Source organism: Macaca fascicularis, chromosome 10 (assembly GCF_037993035.2).
Source record: "Macaca fascicularis isolate 582-1 chromosome 10, T2T-MFA8v1.1".
NCBI lineage: Eukaryota > Metazoa > Chordata > Mammalia > Primates > Cercopithecidae > Macaca > Macaca fascicularis.
Genome location: NC_088384.1, coordinates 94,017,582 through 94,040,523, shown reverse-complemented (window position 1 = coordinate 94,040,523; position 22,942 = coordinate 94,017,582). Strand labels below are relative to the sequence as shown.

At 54.6% G+C, this 22,942-nt stretch overlaps 1 protein-coding gene across 2 annotated transcripts in view; it reads right to left on the bottom strand.

Moving 5' to 3' along the window:
- The window catches only part of VSTM2L (V-set and transmembrane domain containing 2 like), a 41,929-nt gene extending 21,572 nt beyond the window's left edge, over positions 1-20,357 (bottom strand). For both annotated transcript variants that reach the window (XM_005568972.3, XM_074005299.1), the window contains exon 1: positions 20,014-20,357. In XM_005568972.3, coding sequence (XP_005569029.1) covers positions 20,014-20,134 — 121 coding nt within the window. In that variant the 5' untranslated portion in view covers positions 20,135-20,357. The remainder of the gene's footprint in view (positions 1-20,013) is intronic.
- Between the last annotated feature and the right edge of the window lie 2,585 nt (positions 20,358-22,942).

Genomic DNA, 22,942 nt, shown 5'->3' with positions numbered 1-22,942 from the left:
AGGGCTGATGAGAGGATTACACAAGACAACATGTGCCTCATGCCTGGCACATAGTAGGTGCTCAATAAACAGCACTCCTTTCTTTCACCTCCTAGTTCAAACACCCTATCATCTCCAGAAAGATGGCTAAAGATGCTTCCCTGTCGCCTCATGGGATTATGCATTGGGCGCATCTGTATTTTACTCACCCGTGGGCCCTGCAGCCCCTCACCCACCAGTCCTCTAGCTCTTCTCTGTGCTCATTTCCTCTGGTGCTCCTATGGTCCCTGGCAGCCAGTGGGACTCATGCAAGCCACAGGGGCTCATCCAGCACAGGCAGCCCTCAGCTCCCTCCATCTCTGAGCCCAGATTCCCCATCCCAAACCCTCTGGTCCAGCCCTGAATCTCCTGTCTCCCTCTGCACAGCCCTTCCTGCCCTTTCAACCTTCAAATCTCTGGTTGGGAGGCTACCTCCTCCAGGAAGCCTGCAGAGATTGGTCCTCAGCACACCCATCAGAATGAAAGCAGGACTCCCCTTGGGGACTGATGGCAGGGGCAGCTCTATTCAGGAAAACCAAGGCAGAGTTGAGGCTAGAGAGAGGCACAGTGAGAACCATTGTGGCCCCACTGACCCCTTGGTCACCCCTCAGCCTGGCCCCATTTCTCACTAGATCACACTGTGATGCTCCCTACTCGGAAACCTCCAGTGATGAATGGAGAAACAAAATCTAGTCCATGCAATGCAGTAGTATTCAGCCTTAAAAAGGAAGGAAATTCTGACACACGCCGCAACATAGATGAACTTTGAGGACATTATGCTGAGTGAAACAGGCCAGTCACAGAAAGACAAATATGGTGTGATTGAAACTCACAGAGACAGAAAGCAGAATGGGGGTTGCCAGGGGCTGGCGGCAGGGGAGGGGAGTTGCTGCTATTGAACAGGCACAGAGTTTCTGTTTCGGACGATGAACAATTTCTGGACTGGATGGTGGTGATGGCTGCACAGCAGCCTGAATATTCGTGATGCGGTTGAACCATATACTTACAAATGGGGAAAATGGGAAACTTTATGTTATGTATATTTTACCAGAATTTTGTTAAAGCCTCTACTGGCTTCCCTGGGCTGACTGCAGCAGTGGATTCACAATAAAAATCTCCTAGAGTGGGAGGGTCGCTGGGGCCCAGGAGTCCAAGGCTGCAGTGAGCTATGATCATGCCACTGCACCCCAGCCAGGCGACAGAGCAAGACTCCGTCTCAAAATAAAAAAAAAGAAAGAAAGAAAGAAAGAGAGAAAGAAAACAAAAATCCCCTAGACTTGTTCCAGAATATCCCTCCCCGCATCTTCAACTCCTTCAAACCTCGGCTCCAATGTCACCTCCTCAGTGAGGCCCTCCCTGCCCCCCCAACCCTCTCTCGGTTCCCTTTTCCTTACCTCATATTTCTCCTTACCACTCATCACTCCTCTATTATATGTTTGCTCATTTTATTTCTATGTATAATCTGTACTCCAACTAGAATTGAAGATGGAGATTCTAGTTAAAGGCAGGAGATTCTAGTCTGTTCACTGCTATGTCCCAGCAGCCAGAGCAATGCCGCGCATAGTAGATGCTCAGGGAACACTCTGCTGTAGCAGCTCTGGTGGCGGGCAGGGGGAGGATCCCATTTTCCCTGCTCCGGGCTGCCTGGGGCCTTCAGGAAGCTCCTGTACTTGGGCCCCGTTGAGAAACTACCAGCCCCCAGGGTCAAGATCAGGCTCCCAGGCTCGGTATCCAAAGTCTGCAAGCTCTGGCTCTGCCCACGCCCCAACGGCAGCCCCTCTCGGCCACTTACATGTGTTCCCCTAAGGATGCAGCCTGCACACTGTCCCTGGAATCCTGACTCACAGGTAGTCCTCTGCCTGAAGGTGTCCTCCCTCCTCAGGCTAGGGTGGAAGCCCTGCTTGGTGCCCCCAGAGGTCTCTGAGGCTGCCTCTCCCTGCCCCGGAGTGTGTTATATGACAGATACTGAGGCGTCTGGGTCTCCTGCAAGCTGGGAGCTTTCCCAGGTCAGGCACCCTGCACTGCCCAGCCCAGATCAGGCACACAGAAGGTGGTTAGGCGTGTGCTAAACCCATGAGTGAATGAATGAATGAATCAATCAATCAATCAATCAAGTGAGAAACGAAGGTCGGACAAAAGCCCAGAGGACTGAAGTTCTAAGGAAATAAACCAAGAAGCATAGAGATCATTCATTCATTCATCCTGTTCATTCATTCACTCAACATTTATTGGGTACCTGCTATGTGCCAGATTGGAATTTCTGGGGGGACTGTGCCCACAGGAGCAGGGATAGGGACAGACATGTGGACACTATGGACATGCACAACCAGGGAGGTCCTAAGTGGGGCTCAGCAGGCCGGCCCCCTCCCCACTACCCCTCCTCCTGGCCCTTGTGGCCACTGGCTGCCCAAGGCCAGCCTGGCCCACCTGGCCCAGCTGAGGGGCCACCTAGCCAGACTGACAGGCAGGCTGGAGGCTCCCCTGAGATGGCCCATAAAGTCATCTTGTGAAACTCAACCAAGAAAGAAACAGGGCAATAAATAAAGGCTGACAGTGCCAGGAGGGGAGTGCTGCTTTGCCAGTGGCTCCCCAACCCTTGCTGGCTACGGGCCAGCCTAGCAACCCCATGGCACCACCTTTCTGATTGGAGCCCACAACGCAACAGGAAGGTGATGTGCCTGATCCCATATGATGCTCGCAGTGATCCTGCTGGGCAGGGATCATTGTCCCTTTATTACAGGCAGGGACGCTGAGGCTCAGAGACTGTGTAACACTGCAAGTCAGGAGCAGGAGCTGGGATTGGAACTCAGATCTTGGGACTCTAGAATTCAAACACTTGCCTGTTTCTGCTGGCCCCATTGTTGCAGTGATGACGACAGAGTAAGGGACATCCACAGCCTCTGCAGCCACTGCCCACTTCCATACCAGGCCCTTTTCCAGCAGCGTGAGAAAACCAAAGCTCAGAGAACCTGGGGGCCACTGGAGCCAGTCCCCTGCCCCGGGGTTGAAGGAAGGAAGTCCTTCCTCTATGCCAGACACTGTATACAGGACCCCTTTCATCCTTTCACACTTGATGAGATGGTACTATTATCAGTACCATTTCGCAGAGGGAGTGCCAAGGCTCAGAGAGGGAGAGTCGGTGCCTGAGATCACACAGCATCAAGGGACAAGTTAGATTTCAGCCTGACTTCAAGCTGGCTGCAAAATTTCCCCCACTGAAGCCTAAATCTTATGTAAGCCCCAACCTTTTCAGCTAGAAAAAGTGTGATTCTCTGGGACCATTTCCAGGAAGCCTGCTCTATGCCCAGCTCAGCTGGGTGGCCGGGCCACAAGGGTGTGTGTGCTCCAGGTTCAGGAAGGCCTGTGGCCACCTTGCCTCCCCGCTGGGAAGCAGAGTAAGAGCTCTCCCGGGCTGGAGAGGGAGGATTTAATGAGGTCCCAGCCCGACCGCCTGTAAATCTCAGCTGGCTTCTAAAATCAGGAGACATAAAACCCCCATAAGAGGAAAACCCAGATAAACAGGATGGAAAAGCCCTCCAGAAACAGAGAAGCCTGGCTGTGTCCAGGGCCCCATCCAGGGCCCTCTCCTCCCCAGGGAGGCACCCGAGCGTTCTCTTTGTTTCTTTCTGGGCAGCCCTTGGCCCCTGACAGGTGCCTGCGGCAGGAGGAATGGAGGTGTGAGTTGATGAAGGTTGTTTCACCTTGGAACAGGCAAGCAAACGCAGACGGGCTTTCTTCCTAAGAAGCCAAGAAGAAGGCATTTTGTAAGAAAGTTTAGGGAGCTGCAGCATGCCTCGGTGGGAGGTGTCTGCCTCGGCATGCAGTAGGAGCTTAAGTCCTCCCTCAAAAGGAATGGAAGAGATCAACTCTGATGGACCCCCTGCCCTAAGCCAGGCCCTGTGCCAGGCTTCCCAGGATGCCACAAATCAGGCACCTGACCACAGGGAGCCTGCAGTCCCCAGGAGAGACACACATGCCAGAGACTGCTATAGGAACAATGGCTGGGATTGAACCTGGACCGCCATGTACAGTTGTTCAGAATGTGCACTGTTCATATGGCCATGAATCACAGTGCTGCCCAGGGTTATGCAGGGCAAACTACATGTTGGAGCTATGGAAGGAGGTGCAGGTTCTAGAAGATCCTGGGGGAAAGATAAGCTCATGTCTGCCTGGAGAGTCAGGGAAGGTTACCAGTAGGAGGGGACATGCTTGAACCTGAAGGCTGACTGAAGTCTGCACAGTCAGGGGGGACTCAGAACAGGAAAGGGCATACCTGAGAGGGGTCTCCCAAGCCCAGCCTTTTAGCCGCCATCACCATTTTTACAGGGTCCCTGTACCACATGCACCATTATTTACTTAACATCTATTTTCAAAGCATCTTTCCCTTTTTACTTAAATAAATTCAGGTTAAAAGAAGACTTTTATTACCGCCATAAATGAAAAATCAGCATCACTTGCCATAAATAGAGGGTAACTGTAAAAATAAACGCTATGAAAACCAAACAGCATTCGTAAATTCTAGCCAAAGAAGCTTGCCTGCTGAAGGCTATGAGCCTCAATCTCCGTTTTTTTCTCCTTAACAAGGGAGACTGGCGAGGGTTAGGTGTTAAAGTCGCAGCAGCACCAAGCAGAGACTTTCTTTTTCATCACAAGGGGCTTGGGACGCAGGTCCTGCTCAAGCGTGGACACCAGCGGGCACCCAGCACCGTCACCAGCCCTGGCTTCCGATGCCCATGGCCCAATCTCACAACCCATCACTACTTCCCACCTCCAAGCCTTGCTCCTGCTGGGCCACATACCTGGAGAGCTTCCCTTCCACTTCCCTATCCCAGTCCTGCTGATTCTTCCAGTATGGCTCTCGGGACAGCATATTGCCGGCAGTGAGAATTAACACCCACTTAAGGAATGAAGAGACCTGAATGCATACTTGGAGAATGAATGAACAAAGAAATAAATGGATGATTCCTTTATGGTCTGCGCCGCTCAAACCAGGAAAGCAACTTCCTGAGGCATTGACTTCACTCCAGAAACATGGGACAAGAACGTTATTTTTGTATTAAAACAAACATGAATATATTATGGGATAGAATATAGAAGTCATAAATTTTGAATGAAATAGGAGACATCAAAGAAATGTTGCCCCTGGTGGGAGCTGTTTACTCTCCTGCGTGGGCCACACACCGTCACGGGCCTCGTGTCCCATCCAGTCCACAGCCTCCTTCTTCTCTGCAACCCCAGGCTCCGCAGAGCTCAGACTGTGCTCTGCCCACAGGAAGGGCTGGTGTGGTGGCTAACAGGGGAAGGGGCCAGGGGGCGGTCGGGCACTAGGGCGAGGGGGAGCCCAGGATTTACGGTGAGGATGCGAGCCATGGTTCTCCCTGACGTGCTGGGTGGCATTGTGCAAGCTGCTTCACTATTTTCAGATCTGGTTTCCCACTGTCATTGATCACAGGCTTATTTTGAGGATTAAATGCACAAATGCAAGTGAAGAGCCTGTTTCAGTGTGTAGCACCCACAAGGTCCACAATAACCGCTGTTCCCTGGTAGACCCACTCCTTGCTGAGTCTTAGACACACATAAGCACATTCACCCAGGTGGGTCCTTGCCTGTCTCTGGCTGCTGGAGGAGGGGGCACTCTGCCTAGTAAAAATTTAAATAGCTAACATTTTTTTTCCTTTTCTTTTCTTTTTTTGTGAGACAGAGTCTCACACCGTCACCCGGGTTGGAGTGCAGTGGTGTTATCTTGGCTCACTGCAACCTCTGCCTCCCAGGTTCAAGCAATTCCCCTTGCCTCAGCCTCCTAAGAAGCTGGGATTACAGGTGGCCACCACCACGCCCGGCTAATTTTTTTGTATTTTTTTTAGTAGAGACAAGGTTTAACTATGTTAGCCAGGCTGGTCTCGAACTCCTGACCTCGTGATCCGCCCGTCTCGGCCTCCCGAAGTGTTGGGATTACAGGTGTGAGCCACCGCGCCCGGCCAAAATTAACCACTTTAAAGTGGACAATTGAGTAGCATTTAGTGCATTCACAATGCGGTGCAACTAGTCCCAAAATGCTCTCTTCCCCCCAGAAGGAAACTCCTCACTCCCCACTCGCCCCTAACCCCTGGCAACCTCAAATCTGCATTCTCACATTTGCCTATTCTGGATATTTCATATAAACTGCATCATATAATATGTGGTCTTTTGTGACTGACTTCCTTCATTTAGCATAGGGTTTTTGAGGTTCATCTACCATTGTCGCACATATCAGTAATTCATTACTTTTTATAGAGGTGTTTCTTTAATACAATAAAATATCTTACCTAATCCCCAAAATAACCTGGGAAGTGGCCACTATCGTTGTCTTCTTACAGATGGGGAAACTGAGGCACAGAGAAGGTGGGGACTTGCCTAAGTTCCCTGCCAGGCCCCCCAACATAGCCGGGCAGGAAGTGCTGGAGCCGGCAAGCTAGAAGCAGGGCGCCTCCCAAGGCCACCAGCACATATTGAGGGAGACAGCAGTGGAATTACACATCTAGGGAGATTTAAGGAGAACTAAAATATTCTGGCACTTGCAGGATTGTGAGAGTTGAGCAGGTTTCCCCAGTGGAATTCCCGCCTCCTCTTCCCATGTCTGGGCCACAAGGAGTGAGAGTGGGTGGGAGGGAGAGAGGCAAGCGTGGGAGTCCTCAGGGAGCCAGAGATAGGGCAGGGGCAGGGGCAGGGAGCCAAGAGCCAGGAGCAGACACAGAGGCCTCCCGACGTCTCTACCGATACCGTTTATTTTCATCCTCCCCAGTACATCCTGCAAAGCTAGTGGGGTGAGCCCATTGCACTGATGCATAACGAGGCTCAGAGAGCCTGGAGTGGGGCAGGATTTCAGCCTCAGTGTCAGATTCCAAAGCGGAGGCGCATAGCCGTCCCCTGCTGCCAGGAGGGGCTGAAAGGGAGGAAGTGGGGGCAACAAAGGAGGCTGCATCAACCACAGGGATGGGGTTGCTCCGGAACCCCAGAAAGGAGCAGCCTCAGAGCCCCTGAGGAGAAAGAAGAGTGAGGACGGTGGGTGGCGCTGAGGGTGGAGGCAGGAGGGCCAGGGACATGAAGAACGGGGCAAAAGGGGAGGCAGAGACCAACGGACGGGTACAGATGGAGGCAGACACTCGGGACGTTCCAGAACAGAGGTTCTGAGGGTGCCCAGTGGGTAGGGTGGTGTGGCCCCACCCTGACCAGAACCTGGCCTGGCTCAAACCTGACCCCCGACCCAGGACGTAGTAGATGCCCCAGCCCCAGCCCCTGCCACCCCTGCCCAATCGTGTCTGAGAAATGCAAGGATGCAGCAGTAAATATGTGGGCTCTGGAGTCAGGCTGCCCTGGATTTCAACCCAACTGCACCTTCTCAAGGTAGGTGAATCTAATCTCTGAGCTTCTAGCCCGGTTTCCTCATCTGTAAAATGGGTACTGTGGGCAGTGCTGCAGTGAGACCACGCAGGCACACAGTGGGCTCCCAGTCAGGATCAGGCTGCTCTCCTGTCCCCTCCCCACGTAGTCTGGCTCTAGCTCCTCCTTCTTCAAGGATCCTGGCCCCTTGGACTTATCAAACCCTAGGGCTATTCTAGAACCAGAGAATTTCTGGCTGAAGGGGTTGGGCCCCACCCCAGGACCTTGGCACTTACTGTTCCCACGGCCTGGGAGGGAATTTCACAGGCCAAGAGCACAGAGCAAGAAAGCAGCAGCGCGGGTGGGGCCCGGGGCTTCCCGCACTAGCTGGAGGGTGTCTAAGGGCCGCGGAGAGAGGAGCTGGTGGATCTGGGCCCTGTCCCAGGGGCCGTCAGCCGCTGTCTGCCGCCCCTCCCTCTCCTCCACTGCCTGCCGGGAGACCATTAGTGAAGCTTTGTTTTGAGCACTATTTCCACTACCCTGCGCTCTGGCCGCCGGGCCTCCATTAGGGACCCTTTCCCGGACCGATGACAGGCGGCAAACAGCTCCCCAGCGAGCAGGCCCTAATTGCCGCCGCCTTCAACGCCGGAAATGATTTTTTTAAAACCTCACAAAGCGAAACAGACAGCCCGCCGTCAGCTCTCCGCCTTCCCCACCTCGGGCCCCAGCCTGGGGGCTCTGAGGAAGGAGGGGTCAGTCAAGACCCCACCCCCATCCCAAGAGACACCCTTAAAATGCCGGGTTGGGGGAAAATAGGGTTGGGCTCTGCACCCTTGCTTTGAACTAGGTGTGGCACCCCAGCTCACCACGCCTCTCTAAGCCTCAGTTTTCCCCTCTGCAAGGTGGGCGTGTTGAATGGGAGCCCCATGTCTGCTGCGGGCCGTGCGATGCGGCTCTGACAGATTATGGGCTTCTGGCTTCTCTAAGGGGTCCGTGGAGCGCCGGGGGAGCCAGGAGCCAGGGAGGCGGGAACACAGCATGAGGAGCAGAGGGAACAGCCAGGGAGAGAAAAGGTCTGGAGGAGGGAAGGAACTTGGTGTGTGCAAGGACTAGAAAGGAGGCCAGTGTACACACACACACACAACACACGCATCTCACACACACACGCATTACACACACACAAAATACACACACACTACACACGCATTACACACAACACACACACAATACACACACACATACACATATACACACACATACACATATACACACCCACACACATGCACACACACACGCACACATACACATACACATATGCACACACCCACTTCCCCACATATACAAACCCACATACACATACACACCCAAATACTCCCCCCACACACGTACACACACCCACACCCCCACACACATATACACACACATACACAGATACACCCACGTACACATGCACACACACATATACACACATATACATACATACACACACGTACATATATACACACACTCCCCACACACACATACACACACCCACATATACACCCACACAAACACCCAAACATCCCACACGCACATGCACACATACACATACACCCACACCCCACACACATATACACACAGATGCACACACCCACACATCACACACAGACACCACACATACACAGATATACACACACATAGACATATACATGCACACCACACAATACACACATATACATACACATACATGCACACACACCATACACATACACACAGACATGCACACACACATGTGCACACACCCCCCAACAATTCCCTCTTTTTCTGAGCCCACGTTCCCACCCTCCCTGGATACCTGGCCAGCCCTAGCATCCCATGAACCACAAACTCAGCAAGGCTCACACCAAACTCAGCACCTTCCCGGGAGCAGCCTCTCCTGTCCGTGCACACCCTCTCCAGCCTCAAGTCCTGCTTCGGCTCCCCATCTCCACTCACCACAGCCAACCCACCCCAATGCCAACCTGGCTGTGCGCTCTCCCCACTCAGAAGGCTCCCGGGGCTACCCCCTTCTCCAGGGGTAGGACCAAACTCCAGAGCCGATTCTTGGAGGTTCCAGCTGCAGCCTGCTTTTCTAAATACATGCACATGGTTCTCCACATGAAGCTTCTACCAGACCCAGGCAGCCAGGCGCAGCTCCAGGCTGGCCTCTGGAGTCCCCTCTCAGCCCCATCGGTCCCTGGATACAGACCCAGAAGGAGCCTGCCTCCCCCAGGAAGTCTTCTCTGACTGCACTAGGACACAGTGACCTCCCTCTAGAGACCTCCCTCACTTGGCCCACCTGCTTATGCACTGTTCCCTGGGCTCCTGTCTGTTTTACAGTCCCCCATTATTTCTTCCCGACCCCAACTCTCCGAGTATGCTCACCAAGGACTTAGGAAAAGTGAATGAAGTTTGTTCCCACCCAGCTCGCATGAGAGGGCTGCAGGGAGAGAGAAAGGACTCCAGGATCCAAGCCCAGCCCTGCCACAGACTTGTCCCATGTCCCAAAGCCAGCCCTGACTGCCGTCTGGGCCTCTCCCGTGAAATGAAGGCTGCTTCTGCTTGGGGCCATAGACAAGCTTTGGGGGCCTCAAAAAACCCTTTGAAGCTTGTGGATAAAACTCCGTGGCATTTTTTGAGGAAACGATCCACAGTTTCCATGAGCCTCTCAAGAGGAGTGTGACTTCCAAAAAAATTAGGAAACACCAGTGTAGACAAGCGTCGGTGTCCCCTCCAGCTTCGTCATTTGGTCACTCATTCATTCATTCAGCTGACATTTACTGAGTGCCTGCTCTGTGTGGGTGTCACCATGATATACGGAATATATGTATGTGTAATCCTGAGATGTCATCGAAGACAGCGGTGTGCGTACCGGAGAGAAAGGAAGGAACGGGTAGGGGTGGTGAGAAGAGAGGGGATGATGGATCCAACAGACACAAAGGAACAAAGAGAGAGGAAAGAGATCGAAAGACAGAGATAGAGAGGAAAAGAGACAGAGAAAGATCAGAGAGACCCAGACAGAGGGAGAGAGAAAGAAAGACCCAGAGAGCAGTAGGGCAGGGAGAGAGAGAGAGCCAGAGGGTGAGGGGCCGCTGCAGAGCACTTCCCAGGCACAGGTGGACACTGCTGCCCGCGCTCGCTGGTAGCTGGCTGGAGCAAGGCCCCCTCCCCCGGCTCTGACTCCTGCTCTAACCTTCCAGACGCTCCCATAGCCTCTGCGTCTCACCTTCAAGGGCACCAGTGTGCAGGTGGCAGGGAAGGCTGGTACTGAGGCAAACGGGCACAGGGCAGAGGGCACCAGCCCACACCTGAGCTACCCCCAGCCTCCCTCTCAGCCTGCACTGTCCCTCCAACCACACAGTCACCCCCCAGACACAGCCCCCACCTACACAGTCAGAGAGAAACACCACTCCCTCCACTAGAAACTCCAGGCAGGAACACACAGGGTCCCACACATGCCCCCAGGGCCCCACCATTCCCACTAACAGTGCTGGACTCAGATGCAGGCGCCTAGACTTTTGGAGCCATGTGCTTGTAGCCAGAACAGGGCATTCTCAGCATTTTGGCAGCACTGACCCCTGTGAGAATCCGAGCAAGCCAGGAGCGCTGCTCCGGAACAAAGCACCTGCCCACACACGCAGCTTGGCAGCCCGGAGCAGGACAGATGCGCAGGCTATGAACTCTGGCTCTGTCGTCCCATAAGCTGGGCTCAAGCCCGGCTTTGCTGTTCAGCATCTGTGTGTCCTCAGGCAAGTCGCACCACGCCCCTCAGTGTCCTCCTCTGTAAAATGGGAGTGCCAGCCTCCTAGCGTGGTGACGAGTAGATGAGAGGAGGCAGGGGAAGCGATGGAAACACAGAGTGCTTGATGAATGCTGGTTGCTGTTTGGTCCACAGATGCCTGCAGGCCACTGAGAGTTAAGGTGCTGATGGAATCCTACCACTCCCACCAGCTCCATCTCGCCTGCACAGATACACACATGCACACACACACACACACATACACACATGCACACACACACACATACACACATACACATATGCGCACACACACACACACACATACACATACGCACATACATGCTGGCTGCAGGACAAAAGATGGGTTTCGAAGTATACAGATGGAAGAATTCTACAGGCTTGGAGCTCAGGTAAACTCACCATTGTTCAGTGGGGAAACTGAGGCCCAGAGAGGGGCAGGGACATGGCAAGTCACACAGCAAGGCAAACACAGGGTGTGGGAGAGGGGAGCATGGTAGACAAAAAACAGCATCCCCCAGCCCCTCTCCCCATCCTGGCACTTTAAGAGCTAAAGTGAAGTCACCGAGGAGCCACTGTCCCCACGTCACAACACAGGGGACAGAGAAGGCCCCATCCCTGCCATGATCCCTGGGTGGGGCCAGGGCATCCTCGGCATTGGGAGCTCCACCCACCTGGGCCCTTGTGCCAGCACCATCACTAAGTTGCTGTGTGACAGATCTTTATTAGCCGCCCATTGTGTTCTGGCTGCTCTGCCTACTTCAACAGTCTTTGCTCCTTTGGGAAATAAGGCAGAAATCTCCTCACTAATATCCCCAGCTAGTAACGGGTAGGGCTCAGCTTGCACACCTCCTGTGACAGGGAGCTCACTACTGGGTACCCTCACTGCCCCACAGGTGGGTGTCCTTCTCTGTGTTTCTGTGTTTAATATTATCCCAGCTTTTTTTTTTCTTTTTCTTTTTTGAGACGGAGTCTCGCTTGGCTCACTGCAATCTCCGCTTCCCAGATTCAAGCAATTCTCTGCCTCAGCCTCCCAAGTAGCTGGGATTACAGGTGCCTGCCACTACGCCCAGCTAATTTTTGTATTTTTAGTAGAGAAGGGGTTTCACCATCTTGGCCAGGCTGGTCTTGAACTCCTGACCTTGTGATCCACCCACCTCAGCCTCCCAAAGTGCTGGGATTACAGGTGTGAGCCACCACGCCTGGCCCCAACTTCTTAAATGTTATCACAATACATATATATTCTTCTTCTTCTTCTTCTTTTTTTTTTTTTTTTTTAGGAGACAGGGTCTCACTCTGTCACCCAGGCCGGAGGGCAGTGGTGCAATCACAGCTCACTGCAGCCTTGAACTGTTGGGCTCAAGTCATCTTCCCACCCTAGCCTCCCAGGTCGCTGGGACTACAGGCATAAACTACACCTGGCTAATTTTGTATTTTTTTGTTTTAGAGACAGGGTCTCACTATGTTGTCCAGGCTGGTCTCAATCTCCTGGGTTCCAGTGACCCTCCAGCCCCAGCCTCCTGAGTCACTGGGATTACAGGTGTGAGCCACTGCACCCAGCTCTATACTTATATATTCTTTATGGGTTCAGTTTTCTGTCTCCCCCACTAGACTGAGAACTGTAAGAGAGTAAGAACCTTAGCTGTCTTCTTCACTGATAAGTCCCCAGTGTCTAAAACAGCCTGGAACATGACAGGTGCCCAGTTGATATTTGTTGAATGAATAAAAGAATGAATGAATGACCAAGCTTCCCAAACATGGCAGCAGCCCCATTAGGCCAGTAGCTCCCAGTATGAAGAGTATGGAGCATGCAGTGTGACCGGGCAGCCCGTCGGATGCCCCCAGGTCCCCAAGTCATGTCCGCACCGTGGATCCCCACGCACTTGCCCATGCGCCGCCTGCTCTATTATGTCCTTAATGTTTTTCTATAAACTAACCCACCATTTTTTAATACCCCCGTTAGTCTCATCCTAAGCAATCATATCTGTGAAATCACAGTTTTGATGTGCTGGTTATATTTTTTCAGTACACATTAAAATAAATGCGTAACTATTAAAATGTAAGAGGTTTCTCTAGGTTCTGCCTAAAATCATCTCTCAGGTAGGACCCAATCTTGTTGCGGGCCCTGGGGGGTTTTGAAGAGGGTTGAAACTGAGGGTGGGGGGTGGAGCTGAGTCCCAGGGACTCCCTGATGGCTTCAAGGAAGGGAAGGGAGGCCTGGCTGTGAGAAGGGGACCTGGAGGAGCAGCAGCCCCTCTCTGCCTCCCCACCCCCACCTCACTTCTCCGGAGCAGTGGGAACCAGGCGGAGCCAGCTGGGTAGGCTCTGGACCCCGGGACCAGCAGGAAGGAGAGGAGCAGATTTCTTCCCCAGCTGGACCACTGCCGCTTTTTCTGATGCAAGTGTCTCATCGAGGTCAGGGGAGGAGGGCGCGACCCTTGGACTCCCCCATCCTCATGACTGCAGCATCGCATATGCACCCCAAGGTCAGAGCCCGGGACCACCCACTGCAAGGTGCCACCAGCCTTGCCCACTCCAGGATGTCCTCTCTCTGCTCAGCAGGGATGAGGAAGGGGCTCCAATTTTGTGATTTTTCCCCCTTTAAACATAGATTCCTTATGAAATTAAAATCATTTGAATGTTTAAAAATATACTGACTTGGAATGAGCAAAGCTTTAAGAATTCAGACCTCATCCCCTGCTTTGTCCTCCTTGTCATCCATTCATTCATTCCCTGCCACCTTCCTGGGCCGGGCATTGTCCTGGGTCCCAGGACACAAGGAAATCTGACCCCAGTGTGCCCAGCGGGCCCCAAACTCCTTTCAGGACTGAGAGGGTCTTCCCACAACCCCATCAGCAGCTGGTTTGGTCCCCAAAGTCCAAGGTGATGGCCAAACACTCTCACGTGGGCACCCGTGCTGCTGTTCACACCATGCACTCTCCCCACGCTTTCGAAAATCGAGAGAAGTTGGAGGGTCGCTGGGACAGCATTCTGTTCCCACTGCTGCTCGCTCTCCTGGGTGTGGAATGCAGAGGCCACTGCACTCCTTCCACCCCGGAGCCAAGCCTCAAGGCCCAGCCCTGCTCTTCCCCACTGTGTGAAGTGGGCCTCTTCCTCCTCTTTCCTTGGCCTCCCAGCCCTGGAGCCAGATTCTTCAGTTCAAGTCCAGCCTCCGACATTTGGTAGGTGTGTGACCTTGGGTAAGCCACTTAACCTCCCCAAGTCTCATTTTCTTCATCTAAACAGTGGGCCTGAGACGGTGCTTCCTTTTGGAGTTTTTGTTAGAATTGAATGAGATGACACCATTTAAGGCCCTGGCATGGCACTCAACACACATTTGCTTCCATATGTTTATCTCTCCTGTTTTTATTTTTATTGATTTATTTTTGAGACAGGGTCTCACTTTGTCACCCAGGCTGGAGAGCAGTGGCGCAATCTCAGTTCACTGCAACCTCTGTCTCCTGGGCTCACATGATCCTCCCGCCTCAGTCTACTGAGAAGGTAGGACAACAGGTGTGTACCCATGCCTGGCTATTTTTTTTTTGTAGAGACGAGGCCTCACTATGTTGTCCAGGCTGGTCTCAAACTCCTAGGCTCAAGTCATCCACTCACCTCGGCCTCCCAAAGTGCTGGGATTACATGAGCCGCCGCACCCAGCCAATCTCTCCATTTGTACAGAGTTGGATGAGGTAATCCCAAAATCCAAGAGGTACCCTCCAGGGCAATTCTGGGCAAATTCCCCCTTGCCCCTGGGTCTCCGTCTTCTCATCTGTAAGAGGGAGGCTTGGGGACGATGATCCCAAAGGGCCTCGATGATTCATTCCAAAAGCTCCATCTCCTGCCCCCACAGCTGGTGGATCAGAAGGGACCACTTACATGACTCCCCTCACCCTGCCCACTTGTTTGCCACAGGAGACTTTGCCCACCACCCTTGCTGTCACCACGGCAAGGACCCGAATTCCCTGCGTCCTGCTGGCCGCCTGCGGCTCCTCTTGTTTGGGGAAAAGGCTGCGGGAGCCGCTGATGGGCAAGGTGTCAAAACCAATTGGTATGAAGGACTTGGGGAAAAGCGCTTGTGAGGGCCAATTCCCCACAGGAGGCCGGAAAACCCTCAGCCCAAGGCAGAGTGTTTACAGGCGTAATTGATAGAATAATCACCAACGCCTGAGACAAAGACGAACACATTTTTAACATCATAACCTTCGGAAGACAGGACTCAATTTTCTTCATCTTCCAGCCACCAAACTAGCCAGCTTATTGATGGTGAGATACCAACAGTTCAGTAAGGAACGCAAGAAAACCAGAGTCATTTTTCAGTGCACAGGCTGCTTGCCAAATGGCCCCGTGCCCCCTCCCTCCCCCAGCGCCCTGCTGGTCCCTCCTGGCAACAGAGAGAATCTCAGGACAGTGAATCACTCAATGGACAAAGCCCCCGGCCAAGCCAGGATCTTTGTCTGCACTGGGGTATATGAATAATTGAAGGTGCTTGCCTAGGGCTGTGTGTGTGTGCGTGTGTGTGTGTGTGTGTGCGCGTGTGTGTGTGTGTGTGCGTGTGTGTGTGTGTGTGGGTGTGTAGGGGTGTTTGTAGGGGTGTGTGTGTAGGGGCGTGTGTGTGTAGGGGTGTGTGTGTAGGGGCGTGTGTGTGTAGGGGTGTGTGTAGGGGCGTGTGTGTGTAGGGGTGTGTGTGGGGGGCAGAGTGGGGGCGGGAGGGGTGTTGTCTGCTGCAGTGTGAGGCTTCTTGGGGCTCCTCTCAGGGACCATCCACCTGCCCCCGTCTGGACCTCTCCCTCCCCTGTGAAACCAAACCAAGCCAGCCCCTAGCATCAGACATTTCCTGTCCCTACATCTCCCATCAGGTATGGGTAAATACTTAGGCAGTGGCTTCCAAACCCCAGGCTGCATGAGAATCCTCTGGGAAACTTATTACAATGCAGATTCCACCTGATGCGGTGGCTCACGCCTGTAATCCCAGCACTTTGGAAGGCCGAGGAGGGAGGATGGCTTGAGCCCAGGAGTTCAAGACCAGCCTAGGCAATATAGTGAGATCTCATCTCTACAAAAAATTTAGAAATTAGCTGAGGGTGGTAGCGCACGCCTGTACTGCCAGCTACTCAGAGGCTGAGATGAAAGAATCGCTTGAACCCAGGAGGCAGAGGTTGCAGTAAGCTGAGATTGTGCCACTGTACTTGAGCCTGGTCAATAGAGCAAGACCTTGTCTCAAGAGAAATTTAAAAAATAATAATAAGATGCACATTCCAAGGTCCCATCAAATAAGCATTCTGGCAGTGGGTTTGGGGGGATCCGCATTGTAACAAATTCCCTGGGGGACTCTGCCATGTGAGGCTCGCTGGGTCCTCTGCAAGCTGTAGGGGTCTACAGAGATCTTCACAAAGACCCTGCCTTCCGGATCCCTCCCCTGGACAAGATCTGGAAAGATCCTGGGGTCCAGTCCAGCTGCCTGTTTCTAACCTACAGGTATCCTCAGATACCTGCCACCTTTCTGAGTGGCTGGTTCCTCTTGGTGGAACCCACTGCTTTACTGGTTCCCTGAGGAGCTAGAAGGGAGCAAGCTTGGGTTACGGCTACACGAAGGAAGATGCCATGGCCAAGCCTGCCTCAAGGCTGTCCTGGAGGAGGCAGTCCCAGAACCACCAAATGTACCTTCATCCTAAACACAGCTTTCCAGCTCTCTGTACAGACTCAGCACCTCTGGGTAAATCATTGGCCCTCTCCAAGCCTCGGTTTCCTCTTATCTCCAACACCAGCCTTGCATGAATGGTCAGCCTGAGGGAGTTAACACTGGCAAGGGCTTGGCAGCACAGGGCACACAGTAGGCATTTCGTCAATGTTTGCACCTTTTCCTCCCATCCCTGCTGTGCGCATGGGAATGAGTTAACATTTTTCTGATAAGAAAAAATCAAAATCGCTCCTGTTTATTGAGCACCTACTAGGTGCAGACACGGACCATCACCACCCCACCTGCCAGTGCCTGATGCCCCCTTGAGATACATGCTCCCCATTCGTTCCTCACACCTCGAAAAAGCCCTCTTCCAAGTGCATTGCGTGGAGTTGGGAGGGAGATGGGAAGCAAAACAGATGTCCCTTTTGACCCATCTGACCGTAGGCTCTCCCTGTGACAAGCTCCAGGGCAGGCAGGTGGAAAGCAGGAGCCCGGCGGCCAGGTTGGGCTCAGATGGAGCTGGAGGGGTGAGCAGCCACCAAGCACTTGGGGTCAATGTGCCCCTCCCCAGGAGTCCCTGCTTCCAGCCCCCACCCCCCACCCCCAGACATAGAGACACCTTCCCGACTGGGCCACATTTCCTGAATCAGCTGAGGACACACGGAGCCCAGGAATAATGAAACGATCAGGCTCCAATCTGCTAAACAGCAATTTCTGAGCTTTTTCAGCACACACAGCTTTTATCAAATTGGTATTCTCCTCCTGAACACAAATGGCTTATTAGACATGACCCACTTATTCGCCGCGTCTCACTATCATTAATAACAGTTTCTTTTTGTGATTAAGTGAGTGGTTCCAAACCCTTCCTGTGGTGGCGGGTGCTTGGCCCGGCAGAGGGGCAGCTGTGGGGGCTCCTTGGCAGTCACTACTTGGTGACTTTGAACCTAGCAATGTCGGGGGAAGGCAGCCTGGCCCCTGCAGAGCAGCCTGGCCTCCTTGTTTCTTTAGGGACACAGGGAGACCCAGAGGGGTGGCTCAGTTGCCCAGAGCCACACGAGGGGTTCAGGAGAGAAGCCAGTTTCCCCAGCAACTAGGGGTGCCTCCTTCTCATCTAGCCCCTGCCCTGGGCCTTAGCTTGACCCTCCAGGGTGCAGAGGGGAGATTACAGCTGGTTGGGCAGAGCTGTGCCCCCTCAGCTTACCTGGCACCAGGGGGCAGGTAAAGACTGTCACACAAAGGGCAGACAGACCCTGCTTCTCCATGGGGGGAGACACTTTGGGGCCTCAGGAATGACAGAGTGGCACCCAAGTCCCTGGGGTCTGGTGCTCTAGGGACAGAACGACCATAAGCCTCAGAGTCCCATTCCTTGTACCCCTTGGGACTGCAAACTCAGGGAAGCCCTTCCATGAAAACCCCTCCTACTGAAAGTTCCAACTGTGCCAAGGAACTGAACAGAGCGAGGAGAGGAGGGGTGGAGAGGGAGGAATTCCGTTTCCCTAGAATGGGAGGGAATCTGACAAGGAGATGAATGTCCTGGAAAAAAAGCGCTGTCTTGGCCCGACAGACCCTGGGGCCTGTCCTGGCTCAGTCACTCTCTTACTGTGTGACCTTGGGCAACTTCCTTCATCTCTCTGAGCCTTGGTGTCCCTATCTGTAAGTTGAGGATCAAAAGAACCCTTTCCTTATTTACCACCGCTCTAGCCAGGTCAGTAGAAATCAGGTGAGGGGTACGAAGGGTACATAAATGATGCACACAGCGGTTACTACCAAACATGGTGAGGCAGAAGGGGGTGGGGAGTCATGGTTCCCCAAAAGCAGAGACCCTGAGGATGGCTTTGAAGCCCCCCTCTCCACTGGAGAAATCCCACTCATGTGTCACACCCCAGCAAAGCCTTCCCTGATTATCTACCCCCCCACACCCCTCACTCACTCCCATCAGAATAAATCATCCAATTATCTGGCCTTTGTGCAAACCTCCCCGCAGCCCTGGGCCCACAGTGCCCAGCACTGGGGCTGCAGCCTCCCCCACAGGGCTGGGAGTCTGTCTAGTGAAGGGCTGCATGGAAGAAAGGTCTCCTTTGGTTTCATATATGCTCAAGCTCCCATCCCAGAGCCAGGCTCACAGGGGCCAGGGGGAGCCCCCACAGCTGCCAGGCTCATACAGTCCAACTCTGCTGCCAACTTGGGCTCCTTTGGGGCTAGCAGGAGCTTCTGACAGTCAGCCAGCCAGTGCAGGGAATGCTTGTCTGCTCCACGGCTCCCACAGCGGCTGGAGTTGTGACTTCCCACATTTCAGTCCTCTAGGGCCGAGGATGAGGATGGGGGGACCCTATGGAAGGATGGCAGCGGCTTCCTGCCCACCCCCAGAGGCAGACAAAAGCACCCGGCATTCCACGTCCACTCCCACTCCCACTCCCATGCCTCTGGCTGCAAGCAGCAACCTCAACTACTCCGGTGGCTCTGAGGGGCTTCCACCAGGTGCCACCCGCCCAACAGGGAGGCTGTGGCCTCAGGTGACAGTTCTCAAGAAACAGGGTCTTCTGCTCCCAAGGACCTTTCCAGTGGTATAAGGGGAGGGTGCGGAGAGGGAGAGGACAAGGGCCTCTGTGCAGTTAAACCCACGAAGAGTAAAGGCAGATGAGCGGGGAGGAGTGGGCGAGCAAATTGTGTTCATGTGTGTATGTGTGTGTCTGTGTGGGTGCGCGCGCGCACCAGTGTGTCTGCAGGTGGGCAGGCAAGAGTTGTGGCGAAGCGTGTGCGCCAGCTGGCAGAGTGAGTCCACCGGCGCAGTGCCCGATGTGCGTGCGTAGTGGGCATAAGTGTAAGGGCTTGCAGTGAGGAGGGGGACCTGAGGTGTGTGGAGATGTGCAGGGTAGGAGTTGTGAGTGTGAGAAAGCAGCGACTGTGGGTCTGAGTGTGTCCGCGGCTGTGCATATCGGTGTGGCCATAGAGGTGTGCGTATCCGCGCGAGTGTGGGGGGAGGAGGTTCGGGGGTGCGCCCCGGGTGCCCCCTCCTCCACAGGGTCGGGGTGCCAGGGCGGGTCCACTGCGCCGGCAGGGGGCGCCCCGGGATTCCCGCCACGACTGCCGCCAGTTCGAGCCCCGGGGCGGCCAAGTTGGAGTGGCGCGGCCCGGGGTGGGGTTTGGTAGGGACGCCCGCGGTGGCGGCGACCGAACTCACCGTGGCCGGAGACGTGGTTGTCCCAGGGCGCGTGGCCGGCGGGCCGCGTGGCGCCGCCGAGTTGCAGGAAAAGTGCCAGGTAGTGGAGGGCGCCCAGCGCTACGGCGAGCGGGGCCCCCATGGTGCGCGCTCGGGCCGGGGGCGCCGCCGCCTCACATCGGGGCCCCGGAGACCGCAGACCCCGCACCCGCCGTCCCCTGACCTGCGCGGCCTGGCTGCCCGGCTCCGGCAGCTGCCCCTCGCCCGCTGTCCCCGGCCCGGCCGGGCTCCCAGCCCTCGCCTGGCTCCGGCCCAGCCCCGGCTGCGGGGAGCGAGCGCACGCCCAGCCGTCCGCCTCTGACTGCGGGACTCTTCCCTTCCGCGGAAGGCCACGCCGCGCTGCCGCGGCACCCTCCTCCCTCCTCCCGCCTCCCTCCTCCGCTCCCTCCTCCCCTCCCTCCTCCCGCCCGGAGCAGGCGGCGGAGGGATCTACCGCTTGATTTATCATCAAAGTTTTGCCCAGGCTGGGATTTTTAAAGCGGTACCGGCAACTTTCCCCCGCCCGAGTGCGGGGGCGGGGCCGGGATGGGGCGGAGAGAGCCACCCCAGGGACTGGGTTCCCGCAGTTCCAGCAAAGCACGACCCAACGGGCTTCAGCCACAGAAATACCGTCCAGCAGGGAGAGGGAGAAAAGCCAGGGCACCCGCTGCCAGGCCAGCGCGCTCAGAGGCTCCTAACTTTACCGGCAGGGCGGGGCCTGGGTCTGGGGGTGAGGGCGAGGTAGGGTGGGAGCCTGGGCTGAGACACAGGGAACCTGGTGATAGCTCTGCCGCCGACCTCGGCTCGCTGTGTGATCGCGTCCAGGTGTCTACCCCTCTCTGAACCTCGAAGTCTTCATCTGAGAAATGGGGGTAATAGCTGTCTGCGGGGGTCCTGGTGAGGATTTGCGAAATCGTGCATGCAAAGCGCCTAGCATAATGCCGCTCACGTGGCAGGAGCTCAGTGGTTATTACTGTCGGTGTTCCCCTCTCTGGGACTCAGTTTTCCAGTCTTTGTAATGGGAGAGAGGCAGGCCAGTTGTTGCGGCTCCTGGCTCTTGAAGATACTGGACCTTATGTGGTGGATGGGATCGCCCCCTTCTGGACTGTAGGCTCCTTCCCTAGACCAATGAGCCTCGATGGTGTGTGTGTGCGTGTGTGCGCGCGCTTGTGCGCGCGCGTGTGCGTGGGTGTATGTGTGTGTGAGTGTGGCAGGGGAGGGGGTAGGGCACCATTCCCAAGAGCAGGAATCCAACAAGGTCCTCCAATTCCTTCCCAAACCGTGTTACTGGGGCTGATGGGACAGACCCTCGGTACAGACAGGAGGGCGGACCTGTGGTCCCATTTAAAAGATAAGAAAGCACCTGAAATCAGGTAATTAGCTTCTCTGAGGTCCCACGGCGAGCCGGGCGGGGCCCCTGACTCCCGAGCGGGGTCCCTCCTGCTCTCATCCCTTGCCCTTCCCCAGGCCTCGCTGCTCACACAGCCTGGTCCTCCCAGTTTCAGCACCATGGAGGAGGACAGCGCCGGTCCCCAGGTCCCATCCTTTGGGCACCGTGGACAGCGTTTCAACTGACCTTTTGATGCTGGGGTTCACACCGTGAACAGACCCTCAGACTTTCTCCCCCGTTCCCGCCGAACAGGGTCAACCCCTCCGACAGCCCACCACCCACTCCAGAACACAGGTGAACCCCGCGTCCAGCCCTGTGGACAGCGCCCAAGTTTGAGAATGAGGTTAGAGCCCAAGGAACATAGCCCCTCGCCGTCTTCCCTCTGTCTCAGCACACCCCTTCCGGTATTATGGGGAGTAGCACACCGGAAGGGGCCCGTGGTAGCCAGCAACAGTCCAGCTTCTTCCAAACTAAGGACACCTCCTCCACGATGTCCCGCACTTACAAGCACTGTGTTCCAGCCCCATCCACAGCCCCGCACTCCGTTCAGCACCGAGTACAGGTCCCAGGTGTCGACCCCCGCACCTTCTGGACCACATGCCCTGGAGGAAGGGGCCGTGTTTGCCTGTTTCTGTCACTTCTGACTTTCTTCCCACATAGTGATGGTGTTTAGGTTATCCTGGGCTGGCCAGGCGTCTTGGACTCTATGCACGTGTTTTCTCATTCATTAACTCCCTTGAATCTCGCTCCCAGTGAAACGGACTACTGCTTTCGTCATAAAGATGTGGAAACTGAAAATCCTCCAGATCACATAGCAGCCACCATGTTAGCCAGACTAAAACCCAGGACTCCTTCGACCCCAGCCTGAGGCCTTCCCAGGAGACTGTGGTGACAGAACTGGGACTCAAACCCGTGCTTTCTCCTCTTAAACCACAGATTGGAGGGAGCAGTCACAGGCAAGGGGACAGGGAGGGAGAGGAGATTAAAAGAGGAGTAAGCGAGAGTTTGCTCAGGGCTGCAGAGGAAGGGGGTCTGGCGGGATGGCAGCACATTGCTGCTGCTGTGCCCCTAGCCCACTGGCTGACCTTCAGAAATCTTTTCTCTTTGAAGCCTGGAGCAAGGTCAAGGTTCCTTCAAGGACAGACATCCAAGGATTGTACGCCTTTGAAAATGCTCATGATGGGCTGGGTGTGGTGGCTCATGCCTGTAATCTCAGCACTTTGAGAGGCTGAGGTGGGCAAATCATAAGGTCAGGAGTTCAAGACCAGACTGACCAACATGGTGAAACCCCATCTCTACTAAAAATACAAAAATTAACCGGGCGTGGTGGTGGGCACCTGTAATCCCAGCTCTTTACTCAGGAGGCTGAGGCAGGAGAATCACTTGAACCCAGCAGGCAGAGGTTTCAGTGAACCAGGATCACACCATTGCACTCCAGCCTGGGTGACAGAGCGAGACTTCGTCTAAAAAAAAAAAAAGAAAAACAAAAAAAAAAAAAAAAAAAGAAGAAGAAAATGCTCA